This window comes from Apostichopus japonicus, chromosome 8, assembly GCF_037975245.1.
Source record: "Apostichopus japonicus isolate 1M-3 chromosome 8, ASM3797524v1, whole genome shotgun sequence".
NCBI lineage: Eukaryota > Metazoa > Echinodermata > Holothuroidea > Aspidochirotida > Stichopodidae > Apostichopus > Apostichopus japonicus.
Window position 1 is genome coordinate 38,525,736 of NC_092568.1, and position 19,690 is coordinate 38,545,425.

The window sequence follows — 19,690 nt, forward strand, 5'->3', positions numbered from 1 at the left end:
TCTTCACTAATACTGTGACCTTTTATGTTCAAGCTCTATTGGCGATGACGACAACTATATGTCAATGAAAGTTGGTAGAAATCGGATATAAAACCGTTCACGAATACAAAATTGTAGTATTTTCAAGAAGAGCAAATCGTATCGGGATGTTAGTTATCACACAGCACAAGATCTTTATCACTGCCTTGATTTCGAGTATTTAATTTTGAAGTGTGAAAAAATAAGTACTAAGTATTTACAGTCTGTGAATTACCTCGCAATCGTTTTGCTAATCCAATGATCCAGCTGTTGAATTCAACAAAGCTAGAGTGCATCCCTTGTTAGAAAAGTGGTGGAGGGGGTAAGACATTTACTCCTCTAATCACTCGCAAAGTGGAGGCAGCCCTTCCGAACCGCCCACAGCCAAGCCCCCCCCCCCTCCCCCTTACTACACTTCTAACTACGTGGAATATTATAAACATAATATGGACAATGTATAGTAACGTTTTAAGAACAAGATAGTGTTTAGAAAAGGAAGGAAGTATATAGAAGTAAAAATGTACATTGAAGTCAGACTGATATTCAACCACTGTTATTGCCCACTGGAAATACTATATGATAATTGTATATTAGAAAATATACCTCAAACTTCAGACCAGCTTTGCCGTTAGTACCGCACGATCGAAAGAAATTTCGTTTGTTCTTCTACCTCATCAAGAATCTTGATGTTGCCATGTTCAAGGTATTGTTTTTTTTCTTCTGCAAATCAGATGTAGCCGTATAGGGATGCGTTTATAAGGTGTAATAACTTATTCACACTTCTCTTAAACTTTCTGCTTTTAATGTCGGATTTAAGAGAAGCTGTGAAACAAGTAGAGATCGAAGAAGTAGTCTTGCATTCTCAAACAATCGAGCGTTACAATGCCTTTGGATCTCGACAGTATAAATAAGTTTGCCAGAAATCATAATAATCAGTTATTACTGTGCATAAGAGACAAACGTAATTAAGTATAATAAAATATCAACGTAACACATGCTAGACCTGTCAGCATAATGCTACTATGGAAAAAAATGTAAACAGACAAATTCATAACTCAAATGGGCGCAAAGCGTTGACCAACTGCTAGATAACTAAAATTTAAAGTTTGTGCCTTACCACTATACGACCTTTCTTGCGTCTTGCCTTTGCGAATCATTGCAATTTTGCTGAAGGCCCCCAAAGTGATTCCGCGGTGACAGTCATTAGTTATCGTTAGGCTTCGGTAGTCAATGGGAAGGAAATATGGCAGGAAAATATGAGTTCCTGAAGTTCGCTGTAAATTCTGTGCTCATCTTAAGTTTACTATTAAGTTAGAGGCTAATTAGTTATGGTACTCGGACTGCTATAGACGTTACCACCCAGACGCATACCAATATCTGAAAGTAATGACGTATTACATGCGTAACATTTCACTAGTTGTAACTGTCCACTCTTTTAACACGTATTGTATGTTATTAACATGTACGTCGTCTGCAATACCGTCTCATAGGTAGTCAACTGCTTGAACAGATACACACAATAGCTATGTATGTAGGCTATTCCAAGTTTTATTAACTTTACTTGCGTTAACCGCAGCATATCACTGAATTGAAGCTGATATAGTTCTGGACAGGGGCGTAAATCATTGAAAAGTGTGGGAACATAAATGACTGAGCATGTATAAAAACTGAAATATTGTGCGCGTAGCGCACACCGCCAGCGACTTGCTCACAGCCTTTATCGAATGGGGTCCATTGACCGCCTTAGGGACCATGTGTGGGGTCAGTGAGCGAAGTCCCGTTTGGGGCCCAGGGCGGAATCACTCTTATAAATCTTCAAGTTTGCCTTACGTTTAGTCCCTATATTGATATGTCAGTCATTGCCATATTCTAACAAACCACATCTGACAAGTAATGAGACTTAAATAATGAAGTTTATGTGCATATGTGTGCATATGTATGAATGTCTGTTTTGCATGTAGAAATGCCCTCAATATACATTATTGTGTTGATATTGTGCTAGCAAAATGCTGTTTAAATATGGTTTCAAACACAGATGATCAACCCTCGCCTTTGGCTGTTTCCTCTCTGGCCGTTGCCGTTGCTCTCATTATAATTGTGTCTTTCATATCAATCAAAGCTTAGATTCTAAGATAGTTAAATACATAATCTAGTAATCTGGACCTATATGGAATATCGGTTGTATGCATGGATTACTTAGAAACGGAATTATTGCAAGACATGGGTATATTTTAAGTGGTATAGATAAATGACATAACCTGGATGCTCTATTACATTAACTATTCTCTCCACTTAAATTATATCTTTAATTTGAAAATGAAGCAAGACGAGATCTTGAACAAACATGACACATCGACATGTTATATGCAGGGCTGTAATGTTAGTGAATGATGGTTAGTGAAACTTCAAAGTCGTTCTCAAATCGATGCCAAAGTCGGTCAAAAAAATTAAAAACATGAACGTAAGGGTCATAAAACAATCATAAAGAAAAAGGAAACAAAATGGATCTCTTCGTTGCTCCTTACGTCTACATATCCCAGATTTGGAAAATATTAATGATTAGGGTTATTGATATGTTACAGAAAAATTAACGATTTTAAAAGAACATCTTCTGCTTTATGCTGCCAGATCACTATAGCTGTGCAGACACCATGCATGATTAATACATATTATATGAATATTGTAGGTTTATTTTCTTTTTTAAACCCAATGACTGTTTTAGTAGATTAAATATAGAAACAATATTCAATTCATAATAGAGGGAAACCAAACACAACTTTGATCTTGTCGGTGCCCGCTGAATTATAATTTTCGTGCCTTATTGTATGTGTATGCCAACATTTACTTAATGGAAAATTATCCTTAAATTCTTAATATTAGTACTTGCATTTACTAATGGAATACATTAACTTGCTTTCATAATTCATTCCAGCTATTGTTTAAAAATCATTATCTACTGAGACATTCCCGTCTGCTCTAAAATAGACTGTAGTAACACGTATCCTGAAAACAATCGAATTTCGACGTAGATTGTTGCAAGTATTATAAACCTGTCTCAGGTTTGAAATGACATGATTTTCAGAACCTTGTTGTTTATTGTGACCTATGCTTTAAATATGTCATTCCTTACGTAGGCCTAATTTTTAGTGCTTGTAACAGCTTTGTTGCAATAACATTTGAACAAATTGCTTGTTTTAGCTCATCGCTCCCATAGGGAGATATTGTAGTTCCCCCATTTTTAAAAGCAACTCCGTGACTCGCCCTCTTGTATTATTATTTGCCTCGCCGAGTACATTCAATAAATTTTAATATAGTCCAGATCATTAAAAATTAAACATTATATATCCATTTAATTTAGTTTCTTCTTATTTTTACAGCAGATACGCAACCACCTGAGTAAGTTAACTTGTTTTTTTGCGAATAAATATTACAAGCTTTCCGATGATCCCTGGGTAGAGTGATATAGCTTTACTGTAAAGTAACATTACTAAGCACACTCCAACAGATCTGCAATTACAATTAGGTGACACATAACTGGTAGAGAATATCTGTACTCCTCTTGTATATCTTGTAAACAGTATCCAGGTAAATTTAGTTCGCAGAATGCTATATTGTTTACTTAATAATGTTTACATAGGTCATCGATAAATTGATACCATAACATTTCCCACTGATGGTATGATAATATCCCATGGTTCATGACAAGGACGCATTTCTCATTTCGTTGCACAGCAGTGTTGATTTTAAGAGTCTTTTTACACACCATCAAAATTATTCTTTAAATTACGACCGTATATTTCCTTAAGCCTATTACAATTATGTGTGATAATGCACTATTTTATTTCTACAAAGACCATATGTTCGAGTGGCTACTGAAAATCCCCAAGATGTTCTAAAAGTGCAGAAGGCAATGGTAAGTCACTATATATTTCGAGCATAAATTCATCTAATCCAGTGCATGGTCACTGGAAGTGACAAAGAGTAACATGAATTAAAATTCACAGGAGAAGAAAGTACATTGAAGTCAAAGCGACTAACTGAGATCTGTTATATAAGCAGATGTTTGGATTATCATACTATTTTAATCCGATTTCGTGATATGTATATAGTTGCCTGATGATCGCCGCACTGAAAAGAACTCTGAGTTGAAACGCGATGGAAAAGCGTGTTTATACTATACAGATAGATAGATGGATGGTTGGTTGGATGGATGGATGGATGGATGGATGGTTGGATGGACGGATAGATGGATGGATGAATGGATGGATGGATGGAGTGCTGGACGGACGGACGGACGGACTGATTACTAATGTAATTTCCAAAACACTACAAAAGAAGGCGTATAACACTGTATCCAACATAATAACCGTTTTATAAAGCTGTCGAAAGGGTATGGATGAGAAAGAACAGAGTCTGAGAAATAGATTGCCCAGGAAGAAAACTAAACTGACTAATGAATATTAAGCTTTATATAGTAAAGAATTGAAAAGTGTGGTAAATAAGGAATCGGCCTCCATATTATCATGATAAAAAATACAGAAAATCCGCGTCTAAACTCGAGTGCTATACATTCCTGAAAACGTCTCATATGAAGAATTTTCATTTGTCTGTTTACAGGGTGCTCTTAGAGGCTCGCTAGAAAGCTTCTCGTCCGAACTGATGAAAACAAAGGAAATCACAGAAATATTTTTCCTCTCTGTAAGTGCTCTGTATGCTGAAAGTGCATTAGGGTTGCATCTGAAAAATCTTCATTGTGAGACAAAAAAAGATGCCCTGCTCTATAGTAATGGAATTTTGCTGTGCATTCTGTAGTAATGAGATCCATAGAAAATTTCTCTAAACAATACGTATCACGTGACTTTGACCAGTGGGAACAGTACCTTTCTGCTACGCTGAATGATGTCAGGGGTTTTAGACAATGTGGCGACGTCCTCCTAAAGCTGCACATGGAAATCATCGTTCGGGTAAAGAAGAGGCGAGATCAAACAGTGGAATTGAAAGCTGAACTAACGAATCTCACCGAAGAAATGGAAAGAAAGAAAATGGAATTGGAAAATTCTGTTGAGAAGCAAAAACAGTGGGCATTTTATCTCTTATTCGTTCCAGGGATAAATATCATTGCTTCTCCTCTTCTCTATATGCGTGCAAACATTGACGAAAGAAGAGTGGAAGCAGAGGGCCATGAAACTAAAATCAATAGATCGGCTCTCGCTATGGTGAATACAACCATGATTCCCTTCTTAGATATTTTTACTCATAGCCTTAATGCTGTAGCTGGTTCCTGCAAAGCCATTGAACAAGATATCTTGTCTTTTGAAGGCAAAAATAAGAGGTGATGAAACTCCACCAGGAAATGCATTACAAGGTAATGAAAAGACAATCAACCGAAATCAAAGAAAATTGTACAGCATTTTTGAACATGGTTCGAAAAGTACGATGAGACTTTCAGTCTATGCAAAGTACGTCTTTGGACAGATCACATAAAATCTGGCTAAATAGACAGCTGGATAATATAACGTGTAATTATCCCGAACAGATCACTGGACAGCTGCGAAACATGCTCAGTTATTGTAGAGACGCAACATCCGAATATACTGCGATTGAAGGATATATGTATGGTTATGGTGCGGTCCCAGTGCCGACCTTGCGCTACTCGACCTACTCGACCTGAAGGTCGAGTTGGAGGTCGAGTTGGTCGAGTTTGAGATCGAGTTAGGTCGAGTCAGGTCGAGTTAGGTCTAGTCAAGTCTACTAAGTTTTTGAAAAATTTTTGACATGTCAAAAATTTTGGCCGATTTCCTCATCGACCTTGTGTCGGAGATGGGGTCGAGACCAGGTCGAGATATAGGTTGAGGTAGGTCGAGAATAGGTCGAGAATAGGTCGAGGTAGGTCGATTAGAGGTCGGGTTCGAGGTCGAGCTGTCCTGACATGCCGATCTGTGTTCGCCTCTGAATCGATCTGTACAGACTTGTTCTCGACCTTAACTCGACCTGGGGTCGACCAGAAGTCGACCAACTCGACCTGAAGCCGACGTATCTCGACCTCAGCTCGACCAGAAGTCGACCAACTTGACCTGAAGCCGACGTATCTCGACCTCAACTCGACCATATCATCTTCTCTTGCCATGGGACAGCTCCTGGGCCAATGAAATAGTCCTTCAAATAGTTTCTTTGGTTGGCGCCATCTAGTGTAGTAACGTTCCTTGCACCCCGGTGATCCCCATCAAGCAGCTGCGTGCAGAAGCGCCACTCCCCTGGGGTGAATGAAGAGTCCTCATTCTCCTGGTCTATGAGGTTCATCTGGCCGTCCCGGTTTCTTGTCCTCAGTATGTTGTGTAAAGTGACGCAGGCCAGGGTTATCTGTTCAGCTCTGTCTGGAGTGGTATTGAGGAAGCCGAGGATGATCTGGAACTTCATAGCCATAATCCCGAAGGCGTTCTCCACCACTCGTCGTGCCCTTGATAGTCTGCAAAATTCACAAAGTAAACATTTTAAGTCAAATGCATAAATTCAAAAACATTTACTTTGACATAATATTATCTTTACCTAGATAGTAAGTTTTATTAGGATTTAGTTATGGAAAAGAACATTTACCTGTAGTTGAAGATCTGCTGATCGGGGGCCATCTGACGCCTGGAAAAGGGTTTCATCATCCAAGGGCGGAGCGGGAAGGCATCGTCGCCGATGATGAAGTATGGCACGTCAACATCACCTCCAGGAAGTGGGCAGGGACGGGGGAATCCGAGGTCATCGCCCTCGATCAGGTCTCGCAGCTGTGAATGGTTGAAGATCTGGGCGTCTGATGCTGACCCTTCAGCCCCGACATTGACCCACAGGAACTTGTAGTCAGCATCCACAAGTGCTAGCAAGACAATGGAGAAGAAGTTCTTGTAGTTGTAGAAGAGGGATCCGCTCTTGGGTGGCTTCTTGATGCGTATGTGTTTGCCATCAAGCGCTCCCAGGCAATGTGGGAATTGCCACCTCTCCTCGAAAGCACGGGCTAAAGCATCCCATCTGTTCTGATCCCGCTCATCTGACAGATACTCATCTTTGAAGGCGTCGATGATGGCCTGTAGCACCCCGGGGATGAATGTACAAATGGTGTTTCTGGCGACTCTGAACCCGTACTGCAAGTCAGCGTGTGATGCCCCTGTTGCCAAGTGACGTAGCGTTACCGCCAGCTTCAGTCCAGGCTCCAAAGGAAACCTACAAATACAGATAATTTTAATAAACATCCTGAATAACAATCAGACTTGTAGTGTGAGTACAATAGCTGAGTACGAGTACAGGACCTATTTGCTGATCGTGAGTACGAATACGAGTACATAGCCCAGATTACGAGTACGAGTTGCACTAGCGTCAAGTTCCAAAAATCCTGAGTACGAGTACGGGAACATTTTAAAATTCACGAGTATGAGTACAGCATTACTTCGTTGCATGTGTACTCGAGTACGGACTCACTACAAATCTGATAACAATCATAAGTAACAATTCCATACAACATTTCATAACATCTATTTAAACAAACAACATGCATAAGTATGGTAGGTTTTTGTACTCACATAAAGTTGGTGGTCTTCTTGGTGATAGCTGGAGATATCCTGTCGAGTATGTACCCAAACGTGTCAGCATCTACTCTCAGGAAATTACGGTAACATCTGGAGTCCTCTCTGTTGAGCTCGACCAATAGATGCTCGTACTGCCCAAAGAGGGGTCGTCTGGCCAGCCAGTCTCTGACCACAAGTCTTCGCCTCCTGGCCCTCCGACGTCAGCGGCCCTGCTGGGAATGATGTGCTTGCGGCTGAGGAGGAGGGTTGGCATGCTCAAGTTCATCCACCAGTTCAAGCAGGTGCCAGGCAGTCTGCACCCACATTGTAAGCAGTCTGCGCTTCTCTGGGCTCAACAGGTTTACGTCAAGGTTCATGATGGTGATGTTACTACTTTGCAGTCCCCAAATTTAATGGGTACCTGGTAAAAATTGCCGCTGTAATTTATACAATTTGGAAACCAAGGGGATTCTCGGCAGACAAATCGAATTTCCGTCGCGAACCAGTCGCCCGGGTCGAGCTCAGGTCGAGTAGAGGTCGGGTCGGTCGACTTAGGTCGATATAGGTCGAGTTTAAATCGAGATTTGGTCGAAATTAGGTCGAGAAACAGGTCGAGTTGGTCGAGTATAGGTCGAGTACAGGTCTATCCAACTTGGCCGACCTGAGTCGAGACAGGTCGACTACGTCGAAACTAAAATCGAACTAAGGTCGTTATAGGTCGTTGTGAGGTCGTTATGAGGTCGGCTCAGGTCGAGATATCCCCCAGGTCGAGACAGGCCAAGTAGTTTGTGGGGTCGCGTCGGTCGAGTTCCCGAGATCGCCACTGGGACTGCACCATTAGGGACAGTTTAGGCTTCTGTACTTCTGAAGTTAGTCTGCAGGACTGGGAAAGAGAGTTCCATGATTTGAAAATTGTAATCCTAAATGATATTTTCCACTTATTCCTTTGAGCAGACGACTAACTGTTCGCTTTTCTTAATTGTCTTTATAAAGAGGGACATCCTTAGTGTTACTTTTATTTCGTGATAAGTTTTGAATTCGACGATCTTGCAAATGCGGGGCGTCAGCATAAACCATTGGCCATATAATAACAACCCTCTGCCTCCTTAGAATCCAGGTATTTTTAAAGATTTATGGTCAAAACATGGATTTGTGACGATACTAACAACTCCAAGGATATATAATTTTAGTAGTCAGGAGAGAAGGTAAATGTGATGATACATTTTATGAAAGTTTGTAACTCATGCTTCACCATATGCAGTGAGCTATTGCTAGAGTTGATAATAATGACAGTTCAACACAAATAGTGCACCAAGCTTTTCGTTATTATATGCAAACCTTCCTCTTTGCGCTTGAAAGCTGCACAATCATAAAATGTGTATCAATATGGATGTATCGTGTTCGGTTACTAATATATGGCGTATTGAGTACCTGAAGACACACTTTTGGTAACCAGCTCTTTTCCAATATGTAACATATAAAAATATTTAAATTAGAAGATGTGCACCGCCACTTTATCATGACATAAATAAGCTACACAACTTTTTCAACATAGTATTTTAACTAGCTTCATTATCAAGTATCAGCTTCCAGCGAAAAATAACATCCTGGCGAAAAATCTGGTAGAAAATGAACAGCAGGGCAATCCATGGAATTACATATCTCATTGCAAACACCCTTAATGAATATCGATAACTTATGAGATATATTATAGCATCCATAAACATGACACCTTTCATACATAAACTCTTTTTCGCCTTGTGACTTGACCTCAGTCGGGCCTTTGTAATTATGTAGTTACATTAATATTGTTAAAGTTGAAAGTCTGTTCAGCTATTTCCCTATGTATTAATAGAAAAAAGGTCGCTTTTCATTCGTCCTTTGAAGTGACCTTTTCTTATAAAGGTCTTAAAGGTTTAAGTCTCTATCAGAGATATATCACGACCAACTTGAGAGGTTATTGGCCGAGTTAGGATATTTTTACATTTTAGTACCAAAATTATACATTTGGCCTCAGTTACCATGGTAACCACATATTACTTGGCATACAAAAAATACAGTTAGGATTCATGACTACCATACGTCTTAAACACAAAAATGTGAAACCAATTCCGGAAACCAATTTTTTTTAGAGTAAAATGAAAATATGATAGATAAAGAATGTACAGTAGAGTATCCCTAAGCTAAAAGAAGGAAAATCCATGAAACTTGCTCAACATGTTCTTGGGCCGCAAATGTTGCATCCGGAACGTTTATATCTCGGTAAACTTTCAAGATTTAAGACTGCACTGGATTTAATAGTTAGTAACTCATAACAACAGTCAAATTGTGTTATCATATTTTCACTTTTCATTCGAACTTTGAAATGACCTTTTCTTATGAAGGTCGTCAAGGCATGATTTTCATTTACAGTTACATCACTACCAACTTGAGAGGTTATCGGTTAAATAATGAGATTTTTACATTTGCAATTTGTAGGAGTCATTAAATTCCCACATAGAATAACAAACTATGAAAAGAAGACATGTTAACAGAACCGCACCCCCCCCCCCCTTTCAATCACCCCTCAAAATTTGTTATGCAATCGAAGTTTCGATATTAAAAGAATTCGAAATTCGAAATGCTGACCGTATTCAAAAGGAAAAAGACTAATTGTGTGAAATGTTCTAGCTATATACGGGCCTACGTCAATGTTCTAGTTAATTTCGAGTGTGTATATACAAAAAGAATAAAAAACGTCCTATCATTTTCCTAATATGTGTTGCCGAAAGATAAGTTACATCATCATGTAGATGCCAGTTTGATCTCCTTGGTAGGGATTATCACACATTTCGGTCTATGACGTCATCTTCTATATCTAAATCATGCAACGAAGACTCAGATGGACTCTGCCTTGTTGTTTCCCTTGATGTTTCTCTAGTTGAGGCGCCAAAAGAAGAAGATGGATTGCTGCTGTGGTCTGTTTGTTTATTGAGGGTTGCCGTGCTGTAATACACTCCTTGAGTCTTACTTGTAACCGCCAATTGCTTACTTGAAACTAGCGGCGAGGCTGTGTAGGTCTCGGAACTGGTGTAGGCGTCAGATCTGGGTTCTGCCTCAAACATAATCGAATTACGATTATATTTGTAGGTAAATGTATTGTAGTTGCCAGGTGGATATGGCAGATACTTAAAGCTGTGTTTCGCTCCAATAGTCCGTCTGTTAATGAACAGGACGCAGCTGGTTGCCAAATATTGCTCAGTCTTGGTAGCCACGTCATAATTTCGATTCCGCGAGCTTTTGGAATTATCCAAGGTTAAAAGTATACCTCCTATTTTGAAATTGTCTTGCTGGCAGTTATTGTCACCGGACACATGCCAGGTCCATAGACCCTCACCAGTCAGCTTGTTGTATAATTCGCACGATAATGATGATGCCGTCGGCAGTTCGTCTGAAATAACAAGTGTGAATCTAAATTTGGGGTTTGTGACTTAGTAAGGTAAATTAAGTTACGCTTTTCCAAGAAAACAGAAATCTATTTTAATTTATTAACTACTCTATCATATTGACATGACAGCCTGCAAAGAGATATAAAGTCAAATTCTATAAAATTAAAAAGGACAAAACAGAAAAAAAGACAAGGGGTTAACTGTTGTAAGGTCCCGTGAGAAGACTTTGACCTTAACATTGGACTGTAAACTTTTAACTTTATGCAAACCTTTCAAAATATGAGGTTTCAATGAGGTTGAAAATATCCAAGTAAAGCTTTTAAAGATCATACATATGACGTGATAACATCACATGTGGAACCATCGGGTAAAGGAATTTTGAATGATTCAATATAGGTACATGCAATGGATTTGTAATAACAGTCCCATGATTCAATCAACCACATCTCCAGTTAGGGACAGGATATTAAAATGAGGTATTGCACTAACAGTGTGAAATATTTGCCTCTTGAATAAATGTTTTACGTCGATCTGCCACCAGAATATCACTCTAAACAGACTACGACCAGGAAGCAATTAAAAAAATAAGCCCATTTATCAGCATTGACCTACACTATGCATGATATTGCAATCAAATAAATAAAGTTGGGAATGGATTTTTAAAAGCAGGCCCATGATTCAATCAACCATGTCTCCCTTAAAGGCTTATAAGGATAGCTCTAGGCCAAATGTAATATCGTTAAATTTTATAGTGTAAGAAAACAAAGGAGTGCAATTAATTTCTACAGCTCTTCTGGATTGCAAAATATTCACTTTTAGGAAAGCTTTTTGATGACGTCGGCTCCTCTGTGCAGGCATAATCTTAATGTTAATCCTTTATTTGAAAACCTCTAATAACTCAACAAAGCCAAGTATTTTTAATTTCATATTTACAGCAGAGCCTTGAATAACATTCTATATTATATTTTACAAACATTTCATTTTGAGGCCATAAATGTCTTGCTTTGTGTTGTATCTAAGGTATTGACCTAATTGTCTGTACATTAGAGTTTATAGTCCAGTCACTTCAATTGTTGAACCTCGGTTTTTTAAAGTGTCTTAAATAGAATGTATGATAGAAATAACCTGTAATGACAGCAGTGAGTTTTAATGGCCCCAACATATCAAAAGTTCATTTGTATCTAAGTCATATTAAAATGTGTTGTGTGTGCTACGTCCAAGCCTCACAAATTATCAAAAATTGGGATAGTATTGAAATGTTAACCAACATACCTGAAATCATTTCAACTTTTGGAAACAATTTGTTCCCATTTTAAGAATTTGTTTTAATTGTAATGATATAAAAGCTTAGCAGCAGCTGAGCGTTGTTTCAACAGGCACACAAACCAAGCAGCATGGATAATAATGCTCATCTTTGATTCCAAGGATGTTATTAAAATATCCAAGTTGAACATTAAGGTATCAAAATTAACCCCTTGAAATGGTTGTTGCAGTGATTAGCATGCACATGAATTCATTGTGGAAACTCAAATGTTTTCAATAATGCAATGATAAGTCAAGCTTATTCGACTTCCTTCTTAACAAGCGTATTAAATGAAACTTTCGAAAGCTTTCAAGAATTCTGATGTTATGTTGTCCAAGTTAAGCTGTTTCGGTTTTTTTCGGTTTTGAGTGACAAACGTTCAGTTGAAATACTACATCCGTTATTAATACACAACGAAGCAACAGACTTTCAATGTCAACAAATTAATGTCAGTTCTGTGGCCTTCAACAAGACAGTCACTTATGCGTAGTGAAATAATGTCGAATAACACGCAAGCTCAATAGAATACTGATAAATTATAAGGGTGGGTTCACTATGACTTCAAGACAGTGTAATCTACAATTTTTTTTCACCTTTTCTAATTTTCAAATTGATGAAAAACCTGTATCACCGAAAAGTTATAAAACCGATTATACTAGCTTCTTGTGATTTCTTTCCTAGAACCGGATGTGTTTTATGTGAAAATGGTGATTAATTGTTTTCTTTCAAATCAATTATTTTTACGCTTTCAAAAGAAACGATTTTTTGCACTTGGGATAAGCTTTATGACCATATTCGGCATTGTAATTAACTTTATGTGACTTGAATCGAGTAATTTAAACTTGCCTATCTTATTTGAAACCAAATTACAGGGGCGGATAACTCATTCCAAACCAGGATCAGTATAATTTAATACATTACATTAACAGGGTCTGAAATTTGAAGAAAATAATGCTGGTAAAACGAAGCACATTGATTAAAATGGCGCTCTCAGCTTAACGGTGTGTTCCGTGCTTGATACATAAAATATTGCAGTTTATTCAGTTAAATTGGATAAGTGAATTGCACAATAATCTGTGTATTACGTATAATTATGCACTCTCAACATTTCATAGATCCACTTTATGTTCCTGGCTCTTTCACGCTGCGGGGTACTTTAACACTAGCTCCTTCAGATTTAACATAGACAAATTGATATGGTTAAAGAGTATAGCATCATTTTTATCCAAGCACCCTTGACTTTACAAACGAGACCCACTCACACATGACCTTGTTCAATAGAATGGTCCATGTCTCTAGCGAATGCAATACTCCATAGAAAATCTAATGTACGGGTTTGTTTCATACATGGACCCCGCATATAATTCAATTGTTAAAGCCTCAAAGATCATATAAAAACAAATTAATTCAACTGTTTGACAGATGTAATTTTTTGCTGATGAGGTATGATAAAGTGATTTTAACACAATGAAAGTGATTTCGACTGTGCCAGCATTCTTATAAGAGTGAAAAACCACGGGAGTTAGATGTGCCTTGTATGACAATCAAAATTATTGCCCAAAAAGCTAAGAAATAAGTAACCTATTATATGATATTTTAGATTCCATATTTGCCTCCCTCCGCATGTATAGTCTATAAACGTTGTAATAAAAAAAAAACCCAAAAAATGACAAATTGTAGCACGCTGATGTTAGACTTGGATTTAGACTTGATCAGGTCCGATATATCCAATCAATCATAGCAACAAAATGTATTTCTCGTAGCAAATATATTTCATAATTAATGTGGGACTCAGAGCCCTACTGTCGGTTTCAATGTGGCTGCAGTTAATTGCTTATTAAAATTCTCTACACTAGAACTTTTCTGCATAAATAGGTCAAAACTACCTACCTAGACTTCGTATGGCAAAGATATGAGATACTGAAGAGTAGTAGTATTTTGTAAATGCATCTGGCAATGGCAGAGTGAATAATGTCATCACGGCAGTTCAGCTGAAAATGTTTTTGTTTCTTCATAAAATATTTGACTAATAATGGCCTTACTTGTACTTACCTGTGAAGCATTCGGCATACAGACGACAGTAAGTTAAACCCCTGATTTGATTTTGCATCTTTCATGTTAGTGCTTCTAGAAGCATTCGTAGGTACGTATATCACGTTTATATTCCAGTTAACACAACGATGAAAGTTGTTGTTTGTTATCGTGCAGAGAAACGAAGTAGCCTACTGTAGGAATACTAGCCTAGGGCTAGATTACTCTTAGTCTTACTTAAGTGCGGCTAACGTTAGAGTAGACCTTGGCTAAACTTAGGTCAAGCTTTTAACATGTAATGTTTACACTAACAGTTGCCAGATTGACAAGAGTCCAGCTTAGCATTAGTCATGGGACATCTGTACAGTAGGCTACTTGTCGATTTGAAAGCACAGTTCGCCACATTAGGTGCAGTTCCAGACCTCAAAAAAAAAAAAAACTATGCACAAAGCTATCACCACTGGCACTATACAGATGCACCCCTAAACACCAGATCGAATGGATTAGAGCCTTTGGAGGCTGAGTGGACTTAAACATTTATATGTTCAATAATCTCCATCCCAGTTGTCAATCTTAGATTATCAACATACGTTCGATTTGCATACCTGTCCACACCAGGATGGAGCCTCAGTGGAAGTAAACATTTTAATGAAATAATCGCTGTGCATGTACACATGTATCCCAGTCAAGTTCCATCACCCATCATGACTGCGCCTCCACACCAGAAAGAGTACCCTGCCTTTCTTGATCTTGCACAAATTTTGTTAATCAGTGTCCAGCTTGTCAGCATATCATGCGATATGGTTCTTAATAGGCGTGACCGGACAAATACCCCCCAGACAAATACCCCCCGGACGATTACCCCCCAGACAATAACCCCCCGGACGATTACCACCCGGACAGATACCCCCGGGACAAATACCATCCCGGACAACTACCCCCCAGGACAACTACCACCCGGACAGAAACCCCCCGGACAATTACCCCCGAGGACAAAAACCCCCCGGACAAGTACCCACCCGGACAACTACCCCCTCGGACGAATACCCCCTAGACAATTACCCCCCTAGACAATTACCCCCCCCCCCGGATGAATAACCCCCGGACGAATATACCCCTGGACATATGCCGTTAACTTTAGGAGACGGATACAGCGACGGATACGCCCGTCTTTTTTTCGAGTTTAGTTTCCCGGGGGCCTCAACATATACACTGGTCCCTCGGGCAACTCCGAGAGCATATTTACAATTGGGTCAGGGTGACGGTTAAACTGGCACCACTAGGTCGTCGTGTGCCCTGGCCCTTATAACCTCCTCCCGACTTTTAAAAAGATTCGAGCTTTTCATATATAAGCCCCCAAAACTCCTGGATAGGGTTTGACAATGGACCGAGGCCCGGGGGTTGGGTTGGGAATTGCTCACTGCTGGTAGTAACCAGGGGCGTATCCAGGATTTTCTAACCCGGGGGGGGGCGCGAATTACTATCTAAGCGGAGCGCCACCATCGGTTGGCGCGGAGCGTAAAAGAAAATTTCAGGTTTTGATACCCCCTAGATCACCGGAAATGGCACTTATCGGGCTTGAAAATGAGCAACCAGATGTACACTTTTGCCTGAGAACCAAGTATTTCCCAATATTTTTTTTTTCATCCATAACCTTTTTGAAGATTGTAACCAGTCACACATCATGTTCGACCTCATTGCATGTCCTGTTGATCATTGCTTTTGTAGGTGATTCTACGTCACGGCCCACAATATCCGAAAGCCCCACTTTTCAAAGTTTAAAGCCCATTATTTGTTGAGAATTTGAAAATTCACATTTCTCGTGAAGAAAATCATATCAAAACATATACATAATGTTGCACAAAATTCAATCTATGGATAACCAATATAGAAAAACCTCCTTCAACCCCTAACAGACCGGTTAAAATTGCTACGAGTAGAGGGAAGTATGATGAAGAATGTTGGTCAGGAAGTTTTCGAAAATTCAGACACAGTTAATTTATTGGTGTACAAATATTACAACCTCTTATAACGGCAATTATAAAACTTCGTTGAAGGAAATGAAAAATAGCAGATATTTCCGATATCAGATATTTCGAAACCGAACACTACACACATAGGCGTAGGAGGCGGGGCTGCAGCCCCCCCCCCCCAACCAAACTTGTTCCCCTGAAAATTCGGGCAATATGCTGAGAATAAATGAATAGTTTAAAAATGATCTCCTTGGTAATTAAAATAAAGTTCTAGGCTTGGCAGACTAATTCGCCATTACTACTGTAAAAGAGAGTTTTGACATAATTGGACCTGTATGCTTTTTCTCCATCTACATAAGACATTTCGTTGTTTACATTAGCATCCTGCGGATGACTGCGCAACTTTCACGGACCGTACGGTACACGATGCCATGCGATGTAATGACCTATGCTTGCTTATATGATATTGTATGTATGTATGTTTGTATGTATGTATGTATGTATGTATGTATGTATGTATGTATGTATGTATGTATGTATGTATGTATGTATGTATGTATGTGTGTATGTATGTATGTGTGTATGTATGTATGTATGTATGTATGTATGGATGTATGTATGTATGTATGTATGTATGTATGTATGTATGTATGTATGTATGTATGTATGTATGTATGTATGTATGTATGTATGTATGTATGTATGTATGTATGTATGTATGTATGTGTGTATGTATGTATGTATGTATGTATGTATGTATGTATGTATGTATGTATGTATGTATGTATGTATGTATGTATGTATGTATGTATGTATGTATGTATGTATGTATGTATGTATGTATGTATGTATGTATGTATGTATGTATGTATGTGTGTGTATGTGTATGTATGTATGTATGTATGTATGTATGTATGTATGTATGTATGTATGTATGTATGTATGTATGTATGTATGTATGTATGTATGTATGTATGTATGTATGTATGTATGTATGTATGTATGTATGTATGTATGTATGTATGTATGTATGTATGTATGTATGTATGTATGTATGTATGTATGTATGTATGTATGTATGTATGTATGTATGTATGTATGTATGTATGTATGTATGTATGTATGTATGTATGTATGTATGTATATGTGATCTTCCCGCAAGCAGGAACTCGCGAAAGAAGCCATAGAGGCTTATAGACTCCCAAGCTGACCGAAGCCAATCTCTCGGCACACATCCATTTAACGTCCATGTCGGGAAGTTGTTATTGAACAACACCCTTGCCAGACGACACACCTTGCTGTCGGCGGGGAATCGAACCGGGGATCTCATGACTGGGAGACGCCGGCGTTAACCACTAGGCTATACACTCCGCCTATTGACATTGACATGTTGAACGCGCGCTGTGCGCGCGAAAAACTTTGGTTATATTTTTCGGGCAAGTCGTTACAGCCCCCAAATCCAATTGGGCTCCTACGCCTTTGACTACACACATAGACAGTTTTGAGGCTGTTCATATTTGAACATGCATTTTCATGCTCACTGATATTATGTGATGTCTGCTCTTTGCTTTACAAATTCGAACAGGCGTGTAGCGAGTAATTTGCCAACGGAAGGGCGAAGCCTGTAGGCAAACTATCTAAGCGAAGCGCCACCATGGTTTGGCGCGAAGCGTACAAGAAAATTTTGGCCGAAAAAGCCTCCCAGATCGCTGGAAATGACACTTCCCAGGCCTTGTAAGTTGCATTTAAGCATTGTCTATTTTTAAATTACTAGCGATATCATAGAGAAAATTTGCTCGGGGGGGGGGCGGTCGCCCCTTCCCGAAATGCGTCATGTTCCCCGACGACTCGGTCGAGTTCAAGACCAGCCACAGTTGGTTCCATTGCACAATTGAACAATTGTTCAAGGCGTCCATACACACACACGCGTTATGCTAGACCATATATAGTATATATATATAGATACATTAGTAGTGAGAGAGGAAAAATGGAAACGTCAACTAGAGCACCAATGGTGCAGAAGCTCATACCTTTTCGAGCTTAAAAATGTAGGGCCCACAAAACTTTATGGCCCACCAAATTTCCGGCCATTTTTCAGATTCCACCAATTTTGGGCGCATGAGGGATACCCCCCCCCCTCCGTTAGCAGAATACTGGCCACACCACTGGCTATAATTCCTATTTTCCCCCTTTAAATCCTGTTTTACCAACTCTCTCAAACAATACCACTGACCTACCCTATTAAACTTTCTCCCCTCTACCTGAGCAGACTTGAAGTATGGAACGCGAAAAGGGCAACCGTATTTCGTTGCCTAAACTAAGTTTGTTTCGTTGCCTAAACTAAGTTTGTTGCTGTCTAAACTAAAGCTGTTGCTGCTAGTTTACCATGTTGCTGTTGTTCGTTGATGTCTAAACTTACGTTGATGTCTAAAGTCACGTTGACGACTAAACGCGCCTTAATGTCTAAACTCACGTTGATTTATAAACCTTACGGTTGATGTCTAAACTCACGTTGATGTCTAAAACTTTCGTTGCTAATTTAACTTACGGTTGATGCCTAAACTCACGTTGATGTCTACACTTTCGTTGCTATCTAAAGTTCCGTTGTGAACACATTGTGAACGAACATCATTCTTTCTTTTCAAAAAAATTATAACAATCAACCGCAAGTTGCTTCCGTGCAGTGCTAACAACATATCTATTACAGAGATTTTCATGCTAAATACAGCCAATGATGTTTTCTCAAATTTCCCGAGATTTGTTTGGTTAATAGTCCCTTACCTATTGTCTGCAAACATGCTTGCATCTTCAGTGCTCAATGAATGCAAAGTATGATGGTTTAACTATGTAACGCGAAAAAGGGGGGGGGGGGGGTAATCGTTAATGTCATGCCGGATTTGTAGCAACAGCCATGTAAATATCCTTGACAACCTGATTTGTCGAACAAAATCACGTTGTTAACGATATTTACATGATAGTTGATACAACTCCGAGGACGTTATTTACATTTATATTGTTAATGTCATATTTAAATAATTGTTTTATCACAGAAAGTTATGAGTTGAGACAATCTATGAATTTTGCGGGAAGCTACCACAACATCTCTGATACTGAAAAGGAATTTAAATCTCACAGTATGTTTTGTTCTCTCCATATTGAGAGTTGATAATGTAAAATGTGCATTTATACCACAGTTATTTCTTCGTTGCAAACTTGCGTAAAGTTTTGCGGTCCCTTTGACCACGTGCTTCAAGTCATGATTCTGGTGCAACACTAATTCGTGTGCATAAACTACTGCAGTCATACATCGTCAAAAGTAGTCATTGAAGTTTCGACATTGCGTAAAAATGTTATTTAAATACTATAATTTTCGTGGAGTTGGTTGTTTCC

The 19,690-nt window shown here is 38.9% G+C and overlaps 2 protein-coding genes across 3 annotated transcripts in view; one reads left to right on the forward strand and one right to left on the reverse strand.

Moving 5' to 3' along the window:
• The window catches only part of LOC139971932 (cholesterol 24-hydroxylase-like), a 90,641-nt gene that overhangs the window by 56,624 nt on the left and 14,327 nt on the right, over window positions 1-19,690 (forward strand). The gene's annotated exons all lie outside the window — the stretch shown is intronic.
• LOC139971941 (uncharacterized) lies at window positions 3,423-9,392 on the reverse strand. Of its 2 annotated transcripts, none has more exons than XM_071978795.1 (3): window positions 7,581-9,391; window positions 6,613-7,224; window positions 3,423-6,484 (listed from the first exon to the last, which is right to left on the reverse strand). In XM_071978795.1, coding segments are annotated over exons 1-3 (984 nt in total). In that variant the 5' UTR covers window positions 7,583-9,391; the 3' UTR covers window positions 3,423-6,114. The 2 variants fall into 2 exon arrangements, with proteins under 2 accessions (XP_071834896.1, XP_071834895.1); XM_071978794.1 differs by having other exon boundaries at window positions 5,937-5,965; window positions 6,114-6,484; window positions 6,613-9,392.

Coding starts and splice junctions, on each gene's coding strand:
- LOC139971941 (XM_071978794.1), bottom strand. CDS start 7,253: ATGTTTATTAAAATTATCTGTATTTGTAGGTTTCCTTTGGAGCCTGGA. Junction 6,485..6,612: donor CAGCAGATCTTCAACTACAG/GTAAATGTTCTT, acceptor TGAATTTTGCAG/ACTATCAAGGGCACGACGAG.